This window comes from Gorilla gorilla, chromosome 23 (assembly GCF_029281585.2).
Source record: "Gorilla gorilla gorilla isolate KB3781 chromosome 23, NHGRI_mGorGor1-v2.1_pri, whole genome shotgun sequence".
Taxonomy (NCBI): Eukaryota; Metazoa; Chordata; class Mammalia; order Primates; family Hominidae; genus Gorilla; species Gorilla gorilla.
The window spans coordinates 24,317,567-24,344,878 of NC_086018.1; the positions used below are offsets into that span (position 1 = coordinate 24,317,567).

Consider the following 27,312-nt stretch of genomic DNA (forward strand, 5'->3'; position numbering starts at 1 on the left):
TCCTCTTATGAAAACTGAGGAATTCAGTATGTCCCCATGCACCCTTTTACTACCCCCATCTACTGACTGTGAAGGAGGCTCTTTCTCTGTATTATCTCATTTAATCCTCACCACCACCTGTAAGGTGGAGGCACTGAGTCCTTGTCTCAAGGTGACATCGTTTTGTAAACTCACATTAGTTTTCTCTCTAAAGCCCAAGCTCTTGTCTCGCAGGCCAGTAGTTCTCGAGCTTTCATATCCTTGGGCATTTCCCAAAGACCTGGTTCAAGCATCTGCATTTTTAACAAGCACTCAAGATGTGCACGCAGGTGGGACTAAACTTCCTGGGTGGTCTTGCCCCTCCCAGTCCCAGAGAGAAGGCCAATCTGTCTCCACATAGATAGAGATAGGCTCAAAGGAGGTATGGAAACTCATTTTTCATCCCAAACCTGCTGTCTCTGGTTAGGCAGGGTGGCGATTTTTAAGTCCCAAGAAAGTGCTAACCTGGCAGTTTCAGCATGGTATGATCAAAGAGAGTCACAAAAATACCATTCTCCAGAGCTCTGGAGTCCCCAGGGGCCTCATCTTCTCTCCCCAGCACAAACTGGCTCCCAGGATGAGGGTCAGGTTCTTGATCTGCCACTCCAAGTGATGACTGAGTCTGCCTCTGCATTTCTTCCCAGCCTTCATGCTGAGCTGCAACTTTCCCCGCCGGCCTGACTCTGGGGATGTCACGGTGATGGACCTGCACTCAGGTGGGGTGGCCCACTTCCATTGCCACCTGGGCTATGAGCTCCAGGGCGCTAAGATGCTGACATGCATCAATGCCTCCAAGCCGCACTGGAGCAGCCAGGAGCCCATCTGTTCAGGTACGCTCCAGCCTCAGCTGGACCAAACCTGATGGTCCAACTAAGAGGGGAAAGACCAACCTGTAGGACATCAAGAGTGACCTCAGGGAATGGCTTTCAGCCCAGGGGAAGAAACTGCTCCAAATATGGATGACTATTGTTATTTATGTTTTTATTGGAGTAAAATACACATAATATGAAATTTACCATTGGAGACATTTTAGTATGTTCACACTATTGTGCAACCATCACCACTATCTAGCTCCAAAACATCTTTAACACCCCAAATGGAAACACTGTACGGAAAGCAGTCACTCCCCATCCCTCCCTCCTCCCCACACTCCGTGGCAACCATCCGTCTGCATTCTGTCTCTGTGGATTTATCTATTGTGGATATTTTATGTAAATGGAATCATATAATATGTGACTTTTATGTCTGACTTCTTTCACTTAGCGCTTAGCACTGCGTTTTCAAAGTTCGTGTATGTTGTAGCATGTATCAGTACTTCATTTCTTTTTACGGCTGAATAATACTCATTGTATGGATGTCCCACATTTTGTTGACCTGTTTATTCGTTAGTAGACATTTGAGTTGTTTCTACTTTTCAGCTATTATGGACAATGCTGCTGTGAACATTTGTATGCAAGTTTTTTGTGTGGATACGGTTTTCATTTCTCTTAGATATATACTTAAGAGTGGAATTGCTGGGTCATAGGGTCATTGTATGTATAACTTTTTGAGGAACCATCAAACGATTTTCCATAGCAGCTGCACCATTTTACTTTCCCCTCAGCAATGTGACAGTACCAGTGTCTCCACATCCTTGCCCACACATGTTATTTTCCATGTTGTTGTTTTTATTGTAGCCATCCTTATGGGTATGAAGGTATCTCATGGTTTTAGTTTCCATTTCCCTGTTGATTAATGATGTCAAGCATCTTTTCATGTATGTGATGGCCATTTGTAGATCTTCTTTGGGGAGATGTCTAGTCAAGTCCTTTGCCCATTTTTTTAAATTATACTTTAAGTTTTAGGGTACATGTGCACAACGTGCAGGTTTGTTACATATGTATACATGTGCCATGTTGGTGTGCTGCACCCATTAACTTATCATTTAACATTAGGTATATCTCCTAATGCTATCCCTCCCCCCTCTCCCCACCCCACAACAGGCCCCGGTGTGTGATGTTCCCCTTCCTGTGTCCATGTGTTCTCATTGTTCAATTCCCACCTATGAGTGAGAACATGCAGTGTTTGGTTTTTTGTCCTTGCGACAGTTTGCTGAGAATGATGGTTTCCAGCTTCATCCATGTCCCTACAAAGGACATGAACTCATCATTTTTTATGGCTGCATAGTATTCCATGGTGTATATGTGCCACATTTTCTTAATCCAGTCTATCATTGTTGGACATTTGGCTTGGTTCCAAGTCTTTGCTATTGTGAATAGTGCTGCAGTAAACATACGTGTGCATGTGTCTTTATAGCAGCATGATTTATAATCCTTTGGGTATATACCCAGTAATGGGATTGCTGGGTCAAATGGTATTTCTAGTTCTAGATCCCTGAGGAATCGCCACACTGACTTCCACAGTGGTTGAACTAGTTTACAGTCCCACCAAGAGTGTAAAAGTGTTCTTATTTCCATTTTTTAATCATGTCGTTTGTCTTTTTGCTGTTGAGTTGTAAGCAATCATTATATATTCTGATCACTAGACCCTTATCAGATAAGTGGTTTGCAAATATTTTCTCCCATTTCATGGGTTGTCTTTTCACTTACCGACAGTGTTATTTGATGCACAAAGCTTTTACATTTGGCAAAATTAAATATTTTTTTCTTTTCTTTCTTGTGCTTTGAGTGTAACTACTGCCATTTTTCAAGCCAAGCCAATATGTGTTGTGCACCATGCCAGGGGCTGCATTTAATCGTCACAGCAATGCCATAGGATGGGAGCCATTATCCCCATTTTACAGATGAGGCTCATGTAGGTGAAGTCACTTACTCAAAGCCTCCATGTAGAAATTGTTGAAGGTAGCCTGCTGACAGAGTCTGATGCCCTCTAGTAAAAAGAAGTGGGCCTTCTGAGCCAGCAGACAGAATCTGAGACTTCAAGGACAGAAGGAATTTTAAGCACCTGTTGGGCATTTTTTGTCATTCGAGCCTTTCCTGTCTAGGTACTCATTCGACAAACATCCACTGAGCACCCACTGTGTGGTAGGCATTGCACCTGTTGCTAGAGCTATTGCAGGGACCCTGACCCAGTTCCTGCTCTCACAGAGTTTCTAGTCAAGGTGAGGCTGTAGTATGTAAATGAGTAAACAAGGATGCAAACATGCTGGTAACAGATTGTGTTAAGGACCAGGAAAGAAATTCACATGGTGGAATGATGCAGAGTGAGGATGGAGAAGACATCAGTTATTGTGAGAGGCGCTGCAATGCAGAAAAGGTATATAGGAAGAAGATGTGATAGAGGACCTCACCTGGGAGGAGGACAGTGATGAGCGAAGGGTCAGGGAAGGATTACCTGATAACACTCCAAGATTTGGAAGTTGATTAGGAAATAGACTGAGGGTGGAAAATGGAGGGAGAAGGGGGAAACATCCCAGGCAGATGCACTAGCATATGCTAAGGTTCAGAGGTCAGAAGGAACTCGATGAGTTTGAGAAAGCAAATAAATAAATAAGATCAATCTGACTAAACTGCAGAGAAAATATCAGGACAGGAGGCTGGGGCAGTGGTCAGAAACTGTATTGCTCAAGGTCATGAGAAGACAGGTGGACTAGGTAGGAGATATCTGGAAAAATTTAAGCATAAGGGTGATCATTCTGACTTCTATTTGGCAAAAATGATTGAGGATGGTCAGAGTGGATCCGTGGAAATCGAGGTGGACAATATCTACTATTTCACTTGAACTCAGGGAGATAAGATTACCACTTTCATAGGCAAAGAATGAGGCTTAGAGAGATGAAGTAACACGTGAAGTGGCAAACTTAGTCCAGATCGCTTCTCTCCTGAGCTCTTCCCCTTACAGCTTCCTTACTCAAAATGTGGTCCTCAGACTAGCAAAATTATTAGAAATGCATAATCCTGAACCCCATGCAAAACCAAATGAATCAAAATTTTCACTTTAACATGGCCCTTGGGTGACTCATATGCACATTACACCTGGAGAAGCACTGGTTTGTAACGCACTGTCCCTGCACCAGTGGGCACAGCCTTGGCCATCTTCAGCTATCAAGAGAGCAAAACCCTTTTAGAATTCTCAAAAGTCCTGATGGTGGTTGAGAGAGGATAGGTTGCCCTGCCACCTACTATGTGCCAGGCTATGAGCCATGTGTGAAGAGAATATTGGAACTAATGAAACATAATTCCTGCCCTCCAGTTATTCATAGCCAAGTGGAGCTCAAAAAGCAGATGAGAGCTAATGATAAATTCTGAGATTCAATTGTTACAGTATTGTTCCCCCAAGGCCCTTCAGAATTTTTCTTTCTTTTTTTTAAACAAAGATAAAATTCCAAACCATAGGGCAGTTGGTCTTCACACCTCTCTCACATTAATTTTTATCTATGTGTGAAATCAGGGAGGAATTAAGCTTCAATTTGTGCTAAGAAAGATGGATGGGGAGCCACGGCTGGCAAATTGAAGCCAAACAGAGCCATCAGTCGGCTTAATCAGGCAAAGAAGGGAAGCAGAGAAGCCACAAACGATCAGCAGCTTGGGAGGACAGATGGCCAGAGCCCCCCACCAGGGACAGTGTCCTCCATCTCTCAGCTCCTGAGCCACAGGGCAATAGAGCTGGCTATGTTTTGAGTGCCCACTCTGTGCCAGGGATGGCATGAAGCTCCCCATACCCATCATTTCATTGATTTCTCACTACTGTCCTATAAGGAGGGTGGACTTATCACCATTTTACAGTGGGTAAACATGTGACTTGTCTTAGATCCACAGCAGATAACTGGCAAGGTTTCAACCTAGGGCTGGCTTATTTCACAGAACAATCTCTCCTCTAGGACAGAAGGGCAGCCTGGAGAGAGAAATGAACCTAGCTTTCTGTCTGTGGTCCTGAAAGAAGTATGGAGCTTCTTAGCAATGTCTTTGCTGTAGGTCACAACACAGTCTGGAGCAGAGATAAGAGTTATTCACCGTTCTCTGCTACTGCAAGCCTCATTCAGTCATACTGTCATTCAACAAACATTTAATGGGTACCTGCTATGTATCAAGCTTTGAGCTGATATTAGAGATACAAAAAGGAAAAAATATTTATTCTTTCATTCAACAAACATTTTATAAAGCAACTACTATATGCCATATACCTTTCTGGATTAGCAGGTTATCATAAATAAGACAGACAGTGGAGTAGTGACTTCAATAAGAGATACTGGAGTGAGGCAGCCTGAGCTTGAGTCTCAACTGCTCCACTTATTATGTGTATGTCCTTGAGGAAGTGGTGTAATACCTTTGAGCTTCTTTTTTCCTCTTTTGCAAAATTAATCGTGGTTATTCAGTAAATATTTACTGAGCACATTCTACATACCAGGAGCTCTTCTGGTTGCTGGTAGTGTGACTGAAAGCAAACAAACAAAAAGTAGTCCTAGCTTTTGTGGAACCTACAAACTCCTTAGCCATCTGTGAGATGGTTCCAAATAACCTGTCCCACTTTTGCTTCCTCTCCTATATCTCTGAAAATGAAGGGGGAACCAAGCGTCCTGTGCTTGGGAAGGAAATATTTTTCAAGCTCCTTTGATCCTCCTAAAAGATAGAAATGGCTCCCAAGACTTGAAACCCTGGTCATGGTGTAGGGCTTTACCCAATCATGGCCCTGGGCTATTCTTCACATCCCTTCCTCCTGGACTGACTGCCACGCTCTGTGAGAAGTGTCTGCTACCCACCAGCTCTCCTCAGAAAATTCAAAACTGCCTGAGTGCTGTGGCTGACGCCTGTAATCCCTACATTTTGGGAGGCCAAGGCAGGTGGATCACGAGGTCAGGAGTTCGAGACCAGCCTGGCCAAGATGGTGAAACCCCATCTCTACTAAAAATACAAAAATTAGCTGGGCGCGGTGGTGGGCACCTGTAATCCCAGCTACTCAGGACGCTGAGGCAGGAGAATCACTTGAACCTGGGAGGCAGAGGTTGCAGTGAGCCGACATCGTGCCATTGCACTCTAGCCTGAGTGGCAGAGCAAGACTTTGTCTCAAAAAAAGAAAGAAAGAAAGAAAGAAAGAAAGAAAGAAAGAAAGAAAGAAAGAAAGGAAAGAAAGAGGAAAGAAAATTCAAAACTGCTCTCTCATATAGTACATGAGAAAACAATTTCCTAAGAACCAAATATCTCCTAAGAATTAGAGTAAGAATAAGAATAGCTTCTTGCTTGAGAACTGGAAAGTGTTCTTTCCAGTGCACAAATCACTTTAATATTTTTCATTAGATTTTTATGATAAAAGTAATAGATGATTCTGGTAAGAAATTTTTCAAGAAATAGTGAAGTGTAAGAAATAGGAACAAATCACTTTTATATTCATGGTCTCAATTGATTCTTGAAAATAGCTTATTAAAATAGGTATGGCACACTATTTTCTAACTTGTTTTTTTTTTCACTTAAAAAATAGTGAGCATCTTCCTATATGCTGAAGTATTCTTTGAGAACATGGTATTTAGTTTCTGAATGGGTGGAGTGTATTTACAGTTATGCATCACTTAACAATGGGGATATGTTCTAGGAAATGCATCTTTAGATGATGTCATCATTGCGTGAACATCATAGAGTGTATGTACATGAGCCTTGATGATATAGCCTACTACATACCCAGGCTATATGGTACAGCCTATTGCTTCTCCGCTACAAACCTGTACAGCGTGTTACTGTGCTGAACACATTGTAACACAAAGGTATTTGTTTATCTAAACATAGAAAAGATACAATAAAAATATAATATTAAAATCTTATGGGACCACTGTCATATATACACTCTGTTGTAAATTGAAACACTGTTGTGTGGCACATGATGTATTTCACTAAACATCTGTGAGTGGACATTCATCTTGTTTTTTTTTTATGTTTCATTCCTAGAAACAAGGTAGCCATGAATATCCTCATTCCTAACTCTTGGTGCAAATCTCTAAATCTTTTCTTATTATAATTATCCAGAACCGCATTTGGCGGATCAAAGTGTTTGAGCACGTTTTCTAGGCTTTTCACTAAATTGCCCTCCCGAAAGGTCATAACAGTTTGCATTCTAACCAGTCATGATGAAAGTGAGCATTTCCCATCACCCTTACCATCTCCAGATTTTATTGCTGCTTTTTATCTTGGCCGATTAGGTGGATGAAAGTAGAATACAGTTTAGATTTGCATTTCATTTATTATTAGTGAGGCTGAATTTTTTAGTGCTTACTAAGTACTAGAAATATATTTCTTCTTTTGTGAACTGCCTGTTTATATCCTTCTTGATTGCCATTTTGTAATTAAAAGTCAGGGCACAGCCAGCACCACAGAACTGTCGTTAAATTGCAGTCATTCCCTACCATGAAATACACGTTGATGGTTCCAATTGTAGAGTGAAATCTCCTGTCAAACAGGAGGATTCCCTCCCAGGAGGACAAGTCCCTTCCAAGCTTTCTCTCCCTGCCCGGTTTCCTCCTGCTCCAAGTCTCTGATGTTTCATCCTAGGCAAGGGGCAGGGGTGGAGATCAGGGGAGAATGAAACACTCACTTCCTTCTCTCTCTCTCTCTCTTTCTCTCTGTCTCTCTCCTCTCTCTCTCCCTCTCTGCTCTCTCCCATTGCCCACCCACCCCTTTCTGGATCAGCTCCTTGTGGAGGGGCAGTGCACAATGCCACCATCGGCCGCGTCCTCTCCCCAAGTTACCCTGAAAACACCAATGGGAGCCAATTCTGCGTCTGGACGATTGAAGCTCCAGAGGGCCAGAAGCTGCACCTGCACTTTGAGAGACTGTTGCTGCATGACAAGGACAGGTAAAGCTCTGAAGGTCCACACCCAACCCCATTTCTTCCTAGAATATTAGAACATGGCTTGAGGACTTGGAGTCTTGAAATGGCTGAAGCTTTGACCCTCGGAATTCAAGAAAAGAAGAGCTGGGGTGGATGGCAAAGATCTTAGACACCATCAGCTTCAATCTCTTCCTTTTACAGATAAGGAAACCAGGGTATGCAGAAGGAAATGGACCTGCCCCAGCTCACACAGCAGGCTAGGGGAAGAGGCAAAAAGGGAACTGCCCTATTCTTTCTCTTGCACAACCCTTTTTGCAGTTGAACAAAAATAGAGTATGTATTGATCATCTGCTCAGTACCCAGCCATATATTAGGCTCCATGCAGAACATGAAAGAAGTAGAAAATATTAGTTTCTGGCATGGTAGGAAATTGAGATGGAAAAACTAGATGTATGCACATGAAAGAATGAGGGAGAAGTTACCAGGCAATATCTAAGCAAGAGTGTGTCTGTAGACTCTTAATAATATGCATAGAATCCAGAATATGCATAGAATCCAGAATTATAAAACTTTAATATTCTGCAGTCTTATTCTAGAATATTTGGGGATCTTATTCTAGAAATTATGGAGTCTTATTCTAGAATGTTCTGAAATATTCTGGGATCTTATTCTGGGATATTCTGGCGTCTTATTCTAGAATATTATGGGGTCTTGTTCCAGAATATTCTGGATTATTCTGCGATCTTATTCTAAGATAGTCTAGAAAACTAGGACTTTAGCTGCTTTGACTTGCTGTCTTGAGTTGGGTTTCCTTGGAATCAGACATGGTGATAAAGATGTGAGAGGAAGTAGTTTACTGGGGAGCTGATCCTAGTAAGCACTAGGAGGCACATGGGAAAGTGAGATTGTGAATACCAGCTGCGTTAATAAGCAGGTGACTGCTGGGAAAACCGGGATTCTGTCCACTGGAGACCTCTGGGCAATGTGTTGAGCATACCTCAGAGTAGTCCTGTTGGAAGGGTGAGGGAGCTGGGGTACTTATGCACCAGCTCCCATTCATCACTGGATGAGAGATGCGATGAGGAGCACTAACTATCCCCAACATCAGCTGCCACCCTTTGAGCTGGTTGAGTTGACTGATCCTCAGAGACTTGTGGTCAGAAGCCAGCAGAAAATGTGGGAGCAGTTGACTGCTGAGGGGTAGGAGAGGGTAGGGCACTGGCAGTGTTTACTGCACTTCCAGAATGCCCCCACCTTAGAATTTTGGAGTCCAAGAAACTTTGATCTAAGAATTCTAATGTTTTGGCTTCTTTGATGGATCAAACCTAGACTATGAGGTCTTTAGGTTGGAAATACTTTAAAAAAAAAAGACAACTGAATAATTTTCCCATACCTCTTGAGTCCACTTCCCTCTAGGCAGTTCAGCTTTATCCAGAACAACTCTATATCAATAAATTGCTGCTTTAAAGTGTGAGGTATCAAGCAGGGGCTCCCAAACATGGCTTTTTAGCAGCACCAGAATAATAACCTGGGGAATTCTTTAAAAATCAGATTCCCTATCCTTTCTTCTGGAGACTCTGAAAATCTGGGCATGGGAACCCTTGGTGAAGGACCATTTCCAAATCTTAAACCTCAGATCTGCCTCTTCTGAGGGGTGCTTGAGATGAGCCAAGCTTAAGTTTATACTAGACAACAAGAATTAGCAGAGACAAAAGAATGCATCAAAATGAGTATTTTCTTATTTTCTGCAAGTTGTTTAAGTCCTGACAAATGGGCCCCCCACTGGCACTGGTCACTAGTAGTTTCTCTGGGGTCCTGCAAAGATCTGCATGAGCTGACACTTACCAGGAAAAAACCAGCTTTCAAGTATATCAGTAGGAAGAGAAGTTTGTAGAGTTCATCAAGGTTAAAGGTCAACACACACAAAAAAATGATGAAGACACTACTCTCTGGGCCAAGAAGAAAAGAGAAATCAATTATTTCTGTCCCATGTACTTTATTGAGGGGGAAATGGCTAAAATACCACAATATGTCGGTTGCAAGAACTCAGAGCTAGATAAGACTCTACATAAGAAATGGGACTTTGACCTAAAGTCAGAATGGAAGGAGATTGGATAATGGATCCAAAAATACAGAGGGAGGAGTATTCCGAGCATGGAGAATTGGAGGATGAGCACAAAGATGTAGGGGAAAGAATTAGCAAATTTGTTGGGGGGCTGCAGCAGAAGCTCTCATGAGAACAGGAGGAAAGAGATCTGGGAAGCTGGATTGGGGTTATATTCTGAAGGACTTTGAATGCCAGGCTACTTTTATAGGCAATAGAGAGCCATGAAGTCTTTTTAGTCGAGGAGGGACATGGATAAAGATTTTAAGATGATTTTCCTCCAAATGAACACTTTCTAAACTCCAGTCTCATAATATGCCCCCAAAAAAGTGAGTTCTCTGGTCAAACATGTTTGGGAGACACTGCACCCACCCTATCCTTGCCTTGAAAGGTCGTAATATGTACTAGCTAACAAAGGCACTGATAAGTCCTGCAGGGAAAAGAAGTTTAATTTTTATTTAATTCAGCATTTTGCAAATCCATTTGACCATAGATTATTAAGAATTTGAGAGAAAATGTATTACTATTGCAGACATTCTAGAAAATATGGTTAGAAAATTGCTGGTTTTAAAAGATTAATAGACTACAGAGATTTTGAGATCTTGAAGCTTTCCTCCAGAGCAACACTCTTTGCCAAAGGCTTCTGTTCTTTGAAAGAGGTGTCCCAACACACAGCCCCTAAGATATAACAGAGTCATCAGGAATCAGAAGACTATGTAGATGCCCCTTCCCACTCCTGGAATGCCCCCTGGACTCTACCACAGCCCCCATCCTTGCCTCAGCCATACTGGACACATGGCAAAATAAACAAACTGTGGCTGCAACATTTATACATCTTAGTGACATTAGAAATTCATCTGGGTAGCATAAAATAAACTATTTCTATGAGTCAGTAAAAACCTCAAAGGCTTAAAAATGTGTGTTTATGACTCCATAAAAGAAGCTTATCTAATTTGTATACGGTTTTCTTCACCACTTTTGCATAATTTCTTTAAAAAACTAAGGCTAGCAAGAAGTCAACTTCAAATAGCTTCAATAACAATAAAGATAAATACTCAACATTTTGTTTAACACATTTTATTTTTCAGGGCACTTTTTATTTTGCAATATTCTCAAAGCCCACCTGTAAGATGGGCCAGAACGATGTTATGGTCGGGTCTCTCCTTTCACAGTTGAGGACACTGAGGCTGAAAGATGTTTTAAGACTTAATGTAAATCCAGATGGGGAATTGAGAAATGGGAATTATGACTCCTGACTTCCCACACAGTGCTCTTAGAAAATGGAGATCAGAGACAGAGCGTGGTGGGAGTCAAATGCTTAATAAACAAAACTTACCTACTGTGTCCTGTTAACTATTTTTTTTTTTTAAGACTGAGTCTTGCTCTGTCACCCAAGCTGGAGTGCAGTGGCTCGATCTCGGCTCACTGCAATCTCTGGCTTCCAGGTTCAAGCAATTCTCCTGCCTCAGCCTCCAGAGTAGCAGGGACTATAGGCACGTGCCACCATATCTGTCTGATTTTTGTATTTTTAGTAGAGACGGGGTTTCACCATGTTGGCCAGGCTACTATCTAACTCCTGACCTCAGGTGATCCACCCACCTTGGCCTCCCAAAGTGCTGGGATTATAGACTTGAGCCACCATGCCCCACACTCTGATATAGGTGCAATTGTACCCATTTTACAGATGAGAAAACAGAGGCTCAGAGAACTGAAGTGTTCTTGTGCAAAGTCACACAGCTGAGAAGTGACAGAGTCAGGACTCACACCCAGGTCTGCCTGACTTTACATAAGCCACCATTTCGGCAATGAGATTAGTCCATTAATTCCAACTTCTCAGTTAATAATAATAGTCAACATCAATTCATTAGTTCATCGTTTGGTTTATTACATCATATACATTACTCTCCCTACAACCTCAGAATAAATCCATAAGGAAGCCGGGACAGGCATTTAGTCCCATTGTACAGAAGAGGAAACAGGTTCAATAAGGTGATGCTTGTCTGAGCACATAAGAGGCAAAGTCAGGACTGGGCGTGGTGGCTCACACCTGTAATCCCAGCACTTTGGGAGGCCGAGGCGGGTGGATCACCTGAGGTCAGGAGTTCGAGACCAGCCTGGCCAACATGGTGAAACCCCATCTCTACTAAAAGTACAACAATTTGCTGGGCATGGTGGGACACACCTGTAATCTCAGCTACTTGGGAGGCTGAGGCAGGAGAATCACTTGAACCTGGGAGGCGGAGGTTGCAGTGAGCCAAGATCGCACCATTGAACTCCAGGCTGGGCAACAAGAGTGAAACTCTGTAAAAAAAAAAAAAAAAAAGGCAGAGTTAGGTTTGGGTTTGGGATCCGGTAATGAGGCTCCAGAGGCAGTCGTAGCACATCCCTTCCTCTGCCATGTCAGTGACCCAGGAAGATCTGTCAGTGTCCCTCCTCTCTGCTCCCACTGCCAGGATGACGGTTCACAGCGGGCAGACCAACAAGTCAGCTCTTCTCTACGACTCCCTTCAAACCGAGAGTGTCCCTTTTGAGGGCCTGCTGAGTGAAGGCAACACCATCCGCATCGAGTTCACGTCCGACCAGGCCCGGGCGGCCTCCACCTTCAACATCCGATTTGAAGGTGAGGGTCCCTGGGAGCTTCCCCTTCTCTTGTGGGGCTGGGGGTAGCCTGGGAGCAGGGAAAGCATGGGGAGATAGAAATTTGGGCTGCGAAGGATGTGGGAAATCCCGTGGCCATGTGGATCCTTTGGTTTCCAAAGACAGGCTCTTGGTTTCATTAATAATAACAATGCCTATCATTAACTGTGCACTTACTACGTGCTCAGTGCCTTCTGTGCACTGTCTGATTGGATTGCAGCTTCTGCATCATGTTTGATCCTCATCACACTGAAACATTAGAACTGTTATTCTATCTGATTTTTGGTGAGGAAACTGAGGTTTAAGAAACTTGGGTGACCTGCCCAAGCCCACCGGTGAACAAGGGTGGAGTTAAGATTTCTGTCCATCCTGTGCTGGGGAGCCCTGAAGCTCTGCTCCACTCCACATAGTAGACCTCTTAGAATTTAGCCACTTCTTCCTCCAAGAAGAATTTAGCAAAAGCCTCTCCTGCTGAGACCCTGACTCTTGAAGAAGGGGTTCGCTGGGCATTTCATGTACGTTGGGGGACTTTCTGTTCTGGCTTTGCCAAGAAAAGCTGGCTTTTATCATAGACAACCCTACAGTTTCCAGTGGCAAAAAATCAGGGCTCTGAAGTTACGGGCCATGGGAAGGATCCATATAGGATGTGGAAAGGCATTAAAACACAACAACTCCACAGCGTGGAGAAGACAGAGATTCTTACTCCTATTTTAGATTTTTTTAAATGAGGCCCCAAGGAATCAACTGGGTGGCCCCAGGGTACTCAGAACGTCAGCTGGAACCAGGACATGTAATTTGGTACCTGTTTTCTTTGGGGCTTTTCTAAACAGCACAGGGGACCCATCTTCTGAAATAAAGCACCGTGGGGTAGTCCCTGCATCATCTGAACTGCTGCCTCTCTTTGTTTCCCTTCCTCAGCGTTTGAGAAAGGCCACTGCTATGAGCCATACATCCAGAATGGGAACTTCACTACATCCGACCCGACCTATAACATTGGGACTATAGTGGAGTTCACCTGCGACCCCGGCCACTCCCTGGAGCAGGGCCCGGCCATCATTGAATGCATCAATGTGCGGGACCCATACTGGAATGACACAGAGCCCCTGTGCAGAGGTGAGCGGATCCACGATGCTCTTCCCACGGCACCCCAGGGATCTCCACCCTTTGGATGAGAAGACCAAGGCCCCAGCTTAGAGGCCTGTCCCCAGTTTTCATACCAATTTTAGGATTAGAACCCTTTCCAGGGTTCACTGTCCTTTGATTCAGGGTTGCTGCTGGTCTTGAGAAAATTACAAAATGGGTAAATTTTAAAAGGTGCACCTTCTTCCAGGCATAGGTCCCACAGTGCACAGCTTGGTAAGCTGAATACTGCATGGGTTTCAGCTCCTAAATACTCCCTCTGCTACGCATGCTTGTGCAGTGCACAACCCACGCAACAACCTCATTAATAAGAACAATAATAGTTCTTAATTGGTATGTAATAATTATGCTACCAGCACTTTGCTAAGAGTGTATGTGCATTATCTGATTTCAACCTCACCATAGCCTTATAAAGTAGATTCTATCGGCCCCATTTGTAGGTGAGAAACTAATGCTGTGAAGTGACCTGCCTAAGAACACACAAGGGGAATTGGCAGGGACAGGAATGGAAATCACGTCTCTTTGTTCTCAGAGCACTGTGCTGTGAGCCCCACTGGACAGTGTTGGCTGCATAGAACCCTCATCTACACAGGCTGCAGTGGACTGTCCTGCGAGTTTCCCCATATTCTTTTTGTTGTTGAGACAGAGACTCGCTCGGCTCACTGCAGCCTCTGCTTCCCGGGTTCAAGCGATTCTCCTGTCTCAGCCTCCTGAGTAGCTGGGACTACAGGCATGTGCCACCACACCCGGCTAATTTTGTATTTTTAGTAGAAACAGGGTTTCACCGTATCAGCCAGGCTGGTCTCGAACTCCTGACCTCAAGTGATCCACCCGCCTTGGCCTCCCAAAGTGCTGGCATTACAAGCATGAGCCATCGCACCTGGCCCGTTTCCCCATATTCAAGGCCGCTGAGCCACCCTGAGCCTGGGTCTCCTGCTGGCATGTGGAGTAATGAAAGGTGCCCTCATTCCTGGCATCCACTGCCTCAATGGCAGTTGGTGTGAAATCACAGCCTTGCCATGGTGAGGGATTGATCCCTATATTAAATGTGCCGATTTAACAGAGCGGAATTTATTGGTGCTTTGGCCTCTGCCATGTTGAGACCTTTCCAAAGTGGTAAACACAGAGTGGAATTTAAAGGGCACCTGCCGCAGCCACATCTCTGCTTCCAGTTCAGGGCCGGGACCTGTCATAGCAACATTATCTAAATTATCGAGCAGCTACCATGTGCCAGACGCTGTGCAGCATGTTTGACATTCATGAGCTTAAGCCTCAAAATAACCCAATGAGGTTGGCTGTGGTATTACCCCCATTTTGTAGACAAAGGGAGCTGAGGCTCTGGGAAATTACATACCCCCTCCTACAGCCTGTTAGCGGCAGAGGCAAGATTGGGACCCCGGGACCACCTAACTTGAGTGGGCGGTCTCTTAGCCACTACCCACCCTGCAAAAGAGCAGAGGCTGTTGAGGAGTCATTCTGACCAGTGAGCTCTGTCCTTGGTCTTGAAAGAGCAATAGCGCCTCTTAGCCCAACTTTTACCAACCCTCAGCTGCAAGGTAGGCAGCTGGCCAGCTCTCATTTAATCATTCCACACACACACACACACACACACACACACACACACACACACACACACACACACACACACACACGTGCTGGCTGCCCGAGGTGAAGACACCTGTCCACAGTACACAGAGATTCACGGCTGTCTGACTTCATAGCCCACATGGTTAGCCGCTATGCCACATTGACTTCTTTACAAATAAAGTCCGTCTTCTTGCCTGTCTGTCTTTTACAGCCATGTGTGGTGGGGAGCTCTCCGCTGTGGCTGGGGTGGTATTGTCCCCAAACTGGCCCGAGCCCTACGTGGAAGGTGAAGATTGTATCTGGAAGATCCACGTGGGAGAAGAGAAACGGATCTTCTTAGATATCCAGTTGTGAGTGTTTCAAATGGGTGGCCCTCTAATTTGGCCAAATTTGGGAGATTGAGAAAGAAATTGCTCCTGCTTTATTCTTTCAACCAATATTAACTAAGCATCTACTATGTGCCGGGACTATGCAGAGAACAGGCATTCCCATAGTGAGACCAAGAACAGCATCACAAATACACACACATACAGAGAGAGAGAGAGAGAGAGGAGAGAGAGAGAGAGAGTCCCTATCTCTGGGAAATTCAGCCTAGGAAACAAATATGAAATGAGGACATACACAAATAATTGCATACTCTAACTTCAATATGTGATGTAAGGAGAGGTTAATGGTGCTATGAGATTCTATAACTGGAATTTGATATAAAAAGGAAGGTCAGAGAAGTCTTCCCCGAGGATCTGATACTAAAGCTCAGAACTAAAAGATGAGTTGGAGTGATGAATCCCAAATGAACAGAATGTGCAAAGGCCCTGTGGCAAGCATCTCATTTTCAAAGGACCAAATGGCCAGTGTGGCCAGGAAGAAGGGGGCACTGTAACGCCTGTTTACTGAACTACAGTTGTTTATTTTCCTGTTTGTCTCCCTCAATTAAACCAGAAGGTCCTCTCCTCTGGGGCTGGGTCTGACTACCCTCTGTTTCCACAGTCTAACACAGAGTCTGATACACAGCAGATGCTCAGGAAATGATTGCTGAATGAAAAAAAATGTTTTTAATGAACGGACTTACTTAGCTGTGCGGCTGGGTTTCCTGTATTCACAGGGGGTAACCATTAGATTCTCCATCCAGAATGTTCCCCGCTAGCTCCCCAAGAGGGTGACACTTGCAGGGAAGCAGCTACTCTGGGCCAGATGCAAAAGTGACTGCTCTAAGCATTTCTATCTTAGGTAATTCTCACAGAGAACCCTCCCTGGGAGGTCATTAACCCCACTGTCTGAGAAGGCAGCAGAGGTGCAGGGAGGCCACCCAGAAAGCCAGCGAGTAGCGGGGCTGAAATTCAGGCTTCTGTGGCTTCTCAGTCATGCTCTTTCCACTGCCCCATGTGAGATGGGGGTGAGAAGTGGACAAAGACAGATGGTGGTGCCTGGAGAAAGCAGAATACAGGGTTCCTGACAGACCCAGGTGGCAGACGGGAGGGTGGTTGGGGGCGGAGAGAGTGCTGAAACCCAGCAGGCTGGGGAAGCAGCACTCACAGTTCTCTGGCTCTACAGAGGAACCTTGCAAGAGAAAGAGAAATTATTTTCAAATTATTAGTGACCGGCTTTTGAGGCTGTTCCTTAGACACAGCAAGTGTCCTTAGTCTGGGTGCGGTGGCTCATGCCTGTAACCCCAACACTTCGGGAGGTTGAGGCAGGAGGATTACTTGAGACCAGGAGTTTGAGACCAGTCCCAACAACACAGAGGCATCCTGTCTCTTCAAAAAAATAAAAATTAGCTGGATGTGGTGGCACGCGCCTGTGGTACCAGCTACTTGGGAGGCTGAGATGGGAGGATCTCTTGAGCCTGGGAAATTGAGGCTGCAGTGAGCCATGATCATGCCACTGCACTCCAGCCTGGGTGACAGAGTAAGACCTTGTCTCAAAAAAAAAAAAGTGTCCCCAGAGGCTGTCCCAGAACCTCCTTCTCCAGTGGAGTCAGAGACTTACACAGCTTGAATAGCTGCCCCTTGTGGACTTGGGGCCAGGCCAATCTAAGAAAGAATTCCACCTCCTTCCCATGTGACTTTGGGCTGGGCTCACCTGTTCTCGCCTCTCTCTGGGCCTCAATTTTTCTCTCCTGTAATGGGGGTCTTGGAACATCAGTGCTTTGTGGCTGCTGGAGGCAGATTTTACGCATTCCTAGCCCATTGCCTCACTCCTCAATAAAGCTCGTCCTCATCTGGGCACGGTAGCTCACACCTGTAATCCAACACTTTGGGAGGCTGAGGTAGGAGAATCACTTGGGGCCAGGAGTTCAAGACCAGCCTAGGCAACATAGTGAGACCCCATCTTTACAAACAATTAAAAAAACTAGCCAGGCATGGTGGCACCTGTAGTCCCAGCTACTTGGGAGGCTCAGGTGGGACAATTACTTGAGCCCTGGAGTTCCAGGCTGCAGTGAGCCATGATTGCACCACTACTTCAGCCTGGGCAACAGAGTAAGACTCTGTCTCAAAAAAAAAATAAAAATTCAAATTGAATTAAATAGGCCTCATCCTCTTCCCCCCATTCCTTTCTCTCTGACTTCTAGAGTCTGGAATAAGATGCTTATTCATTCATTCCAAACGAACTGTTTGAGTGTCTACTATCAACCAAGCACAATTTTATGTGCTGGAAAGGTTCTAACGGTTGTTCCTTCAGTGGTAAAATTCATATTGAAAAGAATGGAATGGATTGTCTCTCTTAACTCTAGGGAAAAAATTATTGTATACCTACTGTGTGCCAGCAGTAGGCTTAGCACTGAAGATACAGTTGCGAGAAAAACAGGGCAGTCCTCACCCTGCATGCCTAGCAGGTGAGGCAGGTAAGAAAGTAAATGCAGTGTGAAAGGAGCAGTGACAGGCAGGTGATGGCAGCTGAGTGAAATCAGGAGGGCTTCCAGGAGGAAGTGGCTTCTATAATAGCATGAAAGAGAAGGTAGGCAGGTGACGAGGGGAAAAGAAGAATGTCCTGGCCAGGCACGGTGGCTCAGGCTTGTAATCCCAGCACTTTGGGAGGCTGAGGTGGGTGGATCATTTGAGGTCAGGAGTTCAAGACCAGCCCAGCCAACATGGTGAAACACCGCCTCTACTAAAAATACAAAAATTAGCCAGGTGTGGTGGTGGGTGCCTGTAATCTCAGCTATTCGGGAAGCTGAGGCAAGAGAATCACCTGAACACGGGAGGTGGAGATTGCAGTAATCCAAGATCATGCCTCTACACTTAAGCCTGGGTGACAGAGTGAGACTCTGAAAAAAGAAAGAAAGAAAAGAAAGAGAGAGAGAGAGAAAGAAGGAAAGAAAGAAAGAAAGAAAAGAAAGAAAGAAAGAAAGAAAGAAGGAAGGAAGGAAAGAAAGAAGGAAGGAAAGAGAAAGGAGGGAGGGAGGGAGGGAGGACAGGACAGGAAAGGAAGAAGAATGTCCTACCTACATGATGAGAACATCTGCAAAACATCTACAAAGCCTGGAAATGAGAGAGTGTGACCCACTTAATGACATAAAGTTTAACGTAGCTGGAGCAAAGCATGGCAGGTGGGTAGAGACTACAGAGGGAATGGATCAAAGGGAAGCTCTGGGGTCTTCTTAGCTGAAGCTTCACATAGAAAACTTTATTCTAAGGCTGCATCCCTTAGGAAGCATTCTGTGTCGCCCCCTTGTCCTTGTCCATAAAAATAAGTTTATGGTTCCAGCTTATTAATTCCTTCCCCCAGAAGTTACCAGGGAAACTACCTGTCTTCAGCCAAGAGAAGGTACGACCTACTCCTGAGTTCTTGGCTTCTCTGGCAGAAGATCCCACCCAGCCCCAGGCCCCATGAAGTCGTCTATAATCCCCTCTCTTCTGCTTGGCTTGCCTCTTCTCGCCTCACAGGGAGCCTCCCAGATGGGTGGTTTTGCTTAAATAAGACGGGCCCACATCTCCCTTTGGTGCCAGAGGTCTAGAGGAGGAAACAAGAAAGTGGGAATCTTTACTTTCATCATCTCTAGGCATCAAATATTCAATTAACCTTCAGCCTGACACCAGATTGTGTTTTATTTCTACCACTAAGCATGCATGCAATGGAGCAGCCGATCCGGGAACCTCATGCAATTAAAGCTTCCCCAAAGCCAAGCCACTGGCATTAGCATCAGGAAGGGAGCCCTTGCAGCGGGGGCAGGCTTTCTCTCTTATGAACATTTTCACAATCGTAGATTGAGCATTGACCAGGAGAGACGGCCCTCAGTTTCCTTCCTCCCTGCCCTGACACTCCATGCCCTCAGCAGCCCTGGACCCAGCACCTAGTATCTCTGGGCCTCAGATTCCTCCTCTGCAAAATGATGGGCTACCTTGAATCAAGGGTAGATGCAAATCCAAAATCATGAAGGGCCAGGCAACACAAATACAGGAATTAGAGCTGTTGTGAGATTATATGGAGGGGAGGGGTCTGCGATGAATTAGGAAGTACATACCCTATCTAAAATCATTTAAATTCAATTTCCATTTTATTTTATTTTATTTTATTTTATTTTAATTTAATTTTTGTGATAGAGTCTCACTGTCACCCAGGCTGGAGTGCAGTGGTGCCATCTCACCTCACTGCAACCTCCGATTCCTGGGTTCAAGTGATTCTCCTGCCTCAGCCTCATGAGTAGTTGGGATTGCAGGCGTGTGCCACCACACCCAGCTAATTTTTGTATTTTTAATAGAGATGGGGTTTCACCATGTTGGCCAGGCTGGTCTCAAACTCTTGACCTCAAGTGATCTGCCTGCCTCAGCCTCCCAAAGTGGTGGGATTACAGGTGTGAGCCACTGCCCCGGGCCATAATTTCAATTTTTAAAAATAACATCCCCTCCTCCAAAAAAAAAAAAAAAGTGCCTACTGGCTGAATCCAAACTGAGGGCCACCAGTTTGCAACCCTTGCAAATGATTAAGGTGATTGAGGGTTTAAGCTCCCTTCTCATTGCAGCAATGAAGAAATTCATGTTTTTAAGCACTTACTATTTGTAAGGTCTTTACTAACATTAATTTTTACTTCATATAAGTTAAAAATAAATTGTATTATTTGCTCTTTGGATTAATCCCATGAAGTAGTTGCAACTATTACATTTAATTATATCCTCTTGCTTCCTCACCACTTCACTTGGATGTCTAAGAGGCGTCTCAAATGAAATGTATTCAAAGACAAACTCCTGATTCTCCCTCCCTATATCTACTTATAGGGAGATATTTATTTTTTATCTATTATACTTATTTTACCCCCATCTTTCTCATATGTGTAAGGTATGATCTATTCCATCAGTTGCTTGGGGGAAAGAATCAAACAACGACAAAACAGAAACCTTGGGGTTATTCTTGCCCAGTGGAGTGCTGGCTTTCTTAGCAAGTTGGTGGCACAGTGGGCCACACCCTGATTTGTAGCATCTGTCAATTTCCACGGTGTAAATATTCCCACCATGACCCATTTTAAGCTACCAACATAATGACAACAGGCTCTCCAAATGCCTGGACCATTAGCTCTTACAAGCCCGTATGAGCCTGCCCCCAGCCCAGCACACTCACTGTGAACTGGACCTTTCTCTTTTTCCCGCACCCTGTAGCCAAATCCTCAGGAAATCCCATTGCTTCTACTCAAAAGTCAAAGTCTTCCCAGAGTCCAAGCAGTTCTGACACCTCCACTGCCACCTGCAGGGTCCACACCACCACTGTGTCTTCCCAGGGTTATTGCAACGGCCTTTGAGATATCCTTGTTCCCACTTTTGCCCCCTTTGGGCTCTTTTTAACCAACACTCTGAGTGATCCTGTTACAACCGAAGTCATATCACCCATGCTCTGCTCAAAGTTCTGCAATAGCTCCCTGTTTTATTTGGACTTAAAGCCAGTGTTCTTACAAAAGGCCCTATGAGATCTAGCTCTGGTTACATCTCCAGCATCACTTTATTCCTCTCTTCTCCTTTCTATATGGTACATTTGACCATATTAGCCTTCTTGCCATTCCACACGCATACCTCAGGGCCTTTGCACTGCTGTCTCCTCTGCCATTGGGATGCTCTGCCCCAAATATCTGCAGAGCTTGCTCCCCATCTCTCCATCCTCTGACTTTGCTTCACCTCCATAGCCCTTACCACCACCTAACACACTACACATTGTGGTGTATCTTGAAGTATTTCAACTCCCACACCTCCACCTGGAATGTCACCTCCACGAGAAGAGCAGGAGTTTATTTTATGTCTTATTCACTGCCGTAACCCTAACATATAGACCAGTGCATGGTCCATAGTAGGTGCTTAATAAATAAAAGGCAATGAAATAAATGTAGCTTGTCACGATCACACAGACATGAGGCTTCAAAGCGAGAATTCGAACCCAAATTTATGTTCAGCTGGCTATGATGCACATGGAGGGAAAAAAGAGGGTCAGAAAACTATGGAAAGACCTTCTGGGGACATGGCCTCCATTTTTTAATAAGTACAGGTTTATTAAATGACAGGGAACCTGGTCAATAAGAAATAACATTTGGCTAAAAATTATCAGGTAAAGTATTAAATGATAGAAGTAGGAGGTCTCCCCAAGAGAATGTTTTATAGGGTTATAGTTCCAAAGGATGTGTCATCATGGACCTTAGAATCAGAATATCTAGCGGGAGGGGGACTTCAAGGTCCCCCAATCCAGTGATGCTGAGATATGCTGGCAGAGTTCAGGGCCAAGTGCCGTGGGGCTTGGGGAGCCTGTATCATTCTCCCGGGTGTTCTGAGCACTGGACACTAAGCCAAGCAGAAAGTGATGATGGAACCACAGACAGGCTCAGAATGGGGCCAATAAGGGAGGGCATCGCCCTCCCCAAGGCAGCTGTCACGACTTGCGTTAGGACAAGCAGCCAGTGTCATCCCGGGGCCTTAGGATTTGCAGTGACATCAAAATCGATTCAGTCCCAGTTTTAATCATCATGGACATGTGAGGACTGTCATTTTTGTCACTGAGCAAGTTTAATTCCATTCCACATATATTTATTGAGCATCCACTATGTAGCAGGCATTGAGGCTGGGCCCTGGCAGTGAGCAAGACAGATGCAGCCCCGCCCTCGGGGAGCCATGTTGTAGGCTGATACAGCACCAGCAAGAGGAAATACAGCACTCTGGGGGCCCAGAGCGAGGGAAGGTGAGCCTGGCTGAGAATGTGAGGGAGAAGCTTTCCTGAGAACAGTAAAGTCTAAGTCAGTTTTTCTCAACCAGGGTCTATCTTGCCCCAGGGGACACTTGCCAATATTTGGAGGCATTTCTAGTTGGGACAATGGGAGGGTGCGGGGGAGAGCACCCCCAGCATCTAGTGGGGACAGGCCAGTGATGCTGCTATGCATCCTACAATGCACAGGACAGTCCCCACCACAAAGAATGAGCTGACCCAAAATATCAACGGTGTTGAAGCAGAGAAACCCTGATCTATGCTAAGACCTGAAAGACAGAGAGAAGATGGGCAGAGATGGAGGGGAACAGTGTTCCAGCCAAAAGGAACAGCATGTGCTAAGGTCCAGAGGCAGGAAAGCACAGCTCCCTTCTTAATTGTCCATGATATTTAATATTTGCTGAGCACTTAGGACATCCCAAGCAGTTACATCCTAGACATCTTCACGACAAGCACATGCCTTGGGTTCTGTTATTATCTCCATTTTCCAGATGAGTAAACTGAGGCTCGGGGTGGTGGGAGAGTGCCTGTGATCGCACAGCTAGAAGCTGGCAGAGCTTGGACTTTAACCCCACTTGCCATGTCTCCAGGACCCTGTGTGTCTGGAGTTCAAGGGTGCGTCCATGAAGTAGGACAGCCTGGCGGTGAATGTGACTCAGCAGCGCCTTGAAGGCCACATTAGGGAGTCTGGGCTTCCCCAAATTGGGCAGCAGGAAAAGGTTTTAAGCACTTAAAGAGATTAAAGCTTTGCAGAAGGGAGCTGAGTCCTCTGGTCACCAGCCCGAGGCTCACGCCGACAAGCTTGGCACACGCTTGGCAGAGTGGCATCTGGACTTGGCACCTCCTCCCTCCCACAGAGGGAGTGAAAATAGCATCTCAACAGCCAGGGTTACGTGAGGCCCAAGAGCTGCTGGGTTTAATTAATCTTGCTTGGTTTTCCACTGACAGTTTTAGTAAACCAATTTGGGTTTGATAGTAAAAATAATTCCATCCTCCGGTCCCCTCAGCCCTCCTAAGTGTTTGCAATTGTTATTTTTCACATCGACGATGGGGAGGGAGTGTGCACTGCAGACCGAGCTGGGTAGGTGGCCCATAGTAGGCGCATGACTTAGCTGTCTGCTGAGTCATGAATGAGGACGTAAGCCACATTTCCCAGGCGAGAGGGGATCTCTCTCCCTCTTCATCTGCTGGGCAGTCTGTTGATACCGTGGGCATGGCGGTTCTAATTAGTTACCATTTATTAAAAACCTACTATGTGCTAGGCAGGCCCTGAGCTGCATCGTTTAGGTCCGTGAGCAATAATAAATGTGAACATTATTATGCAGAGATAATAATTACATAAATTAGAGCTAATGTGGGTAGAGATAATTACAGAAGGGTAATTACCCAAATTAGAGATAATGTATGCCAAGCACATTGCATGTTATCTGGCACATAGTTGGTGCTTCATAAATGGAGACTACTATTATCAGGAATCCTCAGATAAGGCAGATATTATCATTACCACTTTATGGGTTGGGTAATGACAGCACAGAGAGGTTACGTGGTTTCCTCAGGTCACACAGCTAGTAAAGATGGAGCACACACCGTAGCCTCCACTTCCACTGACTTGAACAGCTTTCAGGGCACCAGCTGTGAGTCTCGGCAATGCAGCAGCGACGCGGGAAAGCTCCCAGGCCTGTAGGGACTCAAAGTTCAGGAAGGGACATACAGCCATAAACAGACAACCTGGCAAAATGTAAGCAAAGTCCTGTGGCTTGGAGGGTGAGTTGGGGAGGTAGAGGGGAACTAGATTTATCTCCGTGAATTATGGAAATATCCCTGAGACGGTGACATCCAGAAGGAATCTTGAAGAGTGCCAGTTGCCCGGAGTTAATGGGAGGAAAGTGTCGTGAGCAAAGGATTCAAGCAGTGATGACAGTGACCATTAGGCATGAAATGAATGCTCTGAATCACAGCGTCAATTACAACCATCTGCCCCACATTGTTGGTGTTGGAGGAAAGAAGGAGGTTGCATCAACTCGGGATGAGTCAGGAGCTCTCAGGCTAAACCTTCTTCACACCCCAAATGCCTCCCTAACCCACCATGTATCCCTCCCAGCTCCATCAGAAATCTGCCTCTTCCTCTAAAAACACAACTGAACACAAACTTTTAAACCCTAAGGGACTTTTCGTATTGCTCTCCTCTCACTCTCTCTCATTCGTTCTCTCTCCACACCCCTTCCCCAACTCTCAAAATAAATTACGGAAAGGAGAATAAGGGAACTAACATTGGTGAAGGCATCGTAGAATAGAAGATCCGAGAGGGGCCCCAAGTGGGGAGGTAACTTAGCAAGTATCACACAGCAAGAGAGGACCAGAAAGACAACTCGCCTGTGGCCACAAGAGCTCAGCACGGGGAGCCACAACCTTGAAGATGCCTTGCAGCCAAGGAGACATAAAAGCGCCTGGAGTCAGAAAGAGGTGCATGTAGGTGCATCCTGATGTTCACCAGCTCTGTGGCCTCAGGCAGATTATTGAAGGTGCTGGTGCCTGCGCCTACAATGGGATATTTTGTTCACTTTATCCCCAGTGTCTGGCACAAAGAAAGTGCTTGATAAATATCTGTTGAATGAAAGAGACGGTAAGGCTGGGCACAGTGGCTCATGCGTGTAATCCCAGCACTTTCAGAAGCCAAGATGGGAGGATCGCTTGAGCCCAGGAGTTCAAGACCAGCCTGGGCAACCAAGCAAGACCCCGTCTCTACAAATAATTTAAAAATTAGCCAGGCATGGTGGCTTGCAGCTGTGGTCCCAGCTACTTGAGAGGCTGAGGTGGGAGAATCACCTGAGCTCAGGTGTTGAGACCAGCTTGGGCAACATAGTGAGACCCTGTTTCTAAAAAGAGAGAGACAGAGAAGGTGGATGTGTAAATTAATTAAATAATGTAAAAATTAAAATAACAAATAACATAAGGTTTCTGACACAAGATAGGCCGATAACCATAGCTAACACTACTTTTACCCCTACTTTATCCCAGACTTTATGCTAAATACTGGCATACATTATCTCATTGATGATGATGATGATGATGATGATGATGATAAAGACCAACAACTGACATTCATTGAGTACTTACAATGTGCCAGTCTTTACGTGCTTTTTTTTTACCTATAGTAACTCATTTCACTCTCCAATGCAATATCAGTACCCTATGCAATATCTACATCACGTCAGTATGACTACTCCTTTGTACAGATGAAGAAACTGAGGCTGAGAGAGATGAAACTGCTTGCCCAAGGTCACACAATTAGGATGTGGCCAAGTCAGGACTTGAACCCAGGTCTCAAAGACCAAAGCCAGTTTTTAACCACACACACACACACACACACACACACACACACACACATACACATACACACAAACGGTAGGGAAGTGCTCCACATGAGAGAAATTCCGAGCTCCATCTTACAGAAGAAGAAACTGAGGCTCAAAGTGTTTCGTGCTCCCTGTTTCCTGGACATCTACTGCGAACATACATCCATCCCTGCAGGGAAAAAGTCTCAATCAGGCTCCAGCGTGCCTTCCTTTGCTCCTCTGCAGAGTTCCCAACATTGCTCCCTGTTTATGAGCCCCAGCACAGTTCTCTAACCAGGAAATAAAAGGGCCTAATAACAAACCCAGGTAACCGTATGATTGATAGCTGCAGAACAGTCCTCTTCAGCTGCTGCCAACCTGTTCTGTGCTAAGTTAATTCCAAGCCCTAAAAATTAAGTGCCTTGTCCAGAGGAACTTCAGTTCTTCAAACAGAGATATAGCTGCTTTAGACTGTAAGAATTCTACCTGAGAGCCAGGAAAGAAGGAGAGAGATTCAGGAGTTGAGGACAATGTTAGCCCTGGGAGAATAGATTTCCAGATATCAGCAAAAATCATGGGAGAAATGGCCACGACAAAAATAAAACTGGCTGAACTCAGATCTTCTGGCCCATTAGCAAGAGGAGACAGGATTTCCCTGGAGCCAAAAGTTCGAAGGAATTAGAGAAGGAGCAGAAAATTTCATAGAGCCCAAATTCCATTATGTTGCAAATGAGGAAACTGAGGCCCGGAGATGGGAAGAGATTGCCCCAAGACCACTCTATCAGTCAGCTATTGCTGTATAACAAACCACCCCAAACTCACTGGCATAAAACAGCAGGCATGTATTTCTGTTCACGAGTCTAGAGATCAGTGTGGTGCTTCTGGTCTTAGCTGGGCTCGCAGGTGGGTCTATGGGCAGCCACTGGCCTTCTTCATGTATTTGGGGATGGGTTGGCTGTCGTGGTCTAGGTGGGCATAGGCTGGGATTGACATAGACATGCGTCTCTGCTCCATGTGCCTCTCATCCTCCAATTGCTAGCTTGGGCTTGTTCCCATGGTGACTGGCCAGGGTTTCAAGAAAGGAAGAAGATGCATTCAAGGCCTCTTGAGCCCACACTAGGAAGTGGCACAGCAGCATGTCTGCCATATCCTATGGCAAGCTACAAAGCAAGGGCCAGCCCAGAGGTATGGTGTGGATACAGAGAGGGGCCAAGCTTTGGGATCATTTTTGCCCTCAAGCTACCATGACCATAGAAGAGTGGAGATTAGAACTCAGGTCTCCTGGTTCCAGCCCAAAGCTCCAAATGATATTACTGTGTACAATGATCCTATGAGATCTGAGCATCATTATCCCCATTTTACAGACGAGGAAACCGAGGCTCAGAGAGCTGAAGGAACTTGTGTAAAATCTCACAGCTAGGAAGGATAAGAGACAAGATTTGCACCTAGGGCTTGGTGCCTGGCATATAGAAGACACAGAAAACGTTTCTTTCCCTACATGATGCTTTCAGCCTGTGGGAGACACTCTGGAAAGATCTTGAATTCCTTCAGGGACAGGAAAAA

At 45.2% G+C, this 27,312-nt stretch overlaps 1 protein-coding gene across 10 annotated transcripts in view; it reads left to right on the plus strand.

Annotated features, from left to right (window-relative positions):
• Positions 1–27,312, plus strand: part of SEZ6L (seizure related 6 homolog like) — a 213,218-nt gene that overhangs the window by 128,210 nt on the left and 57,696 nt on the right. For all 10 annotated transcript variants that reach the window (XM_004063200.4, XM_019018736.3, XM_019018737.3 and 7 more), the window contains exons 5-9: positions 663–848; positions 7,632–7,797; positions 12,331–12,497; positions 13,433–13,627; positions 15,453–15,591. In XM_004063200.4, the coding sequence (XP_004063248.2) occupies positions 663–848; positions 7,632–7,797; positions 12,331–12,497; positions 13,433–13,627; positions 15,453–15,591 (853 nt within the window). The remainder of the gene's footprint in view (positions 1–662; positions 849–7,631; positions 7,798–12,330; positions 12,498–13,432; positions 13,628–15,452; positions 15,592–27,312) is intronic.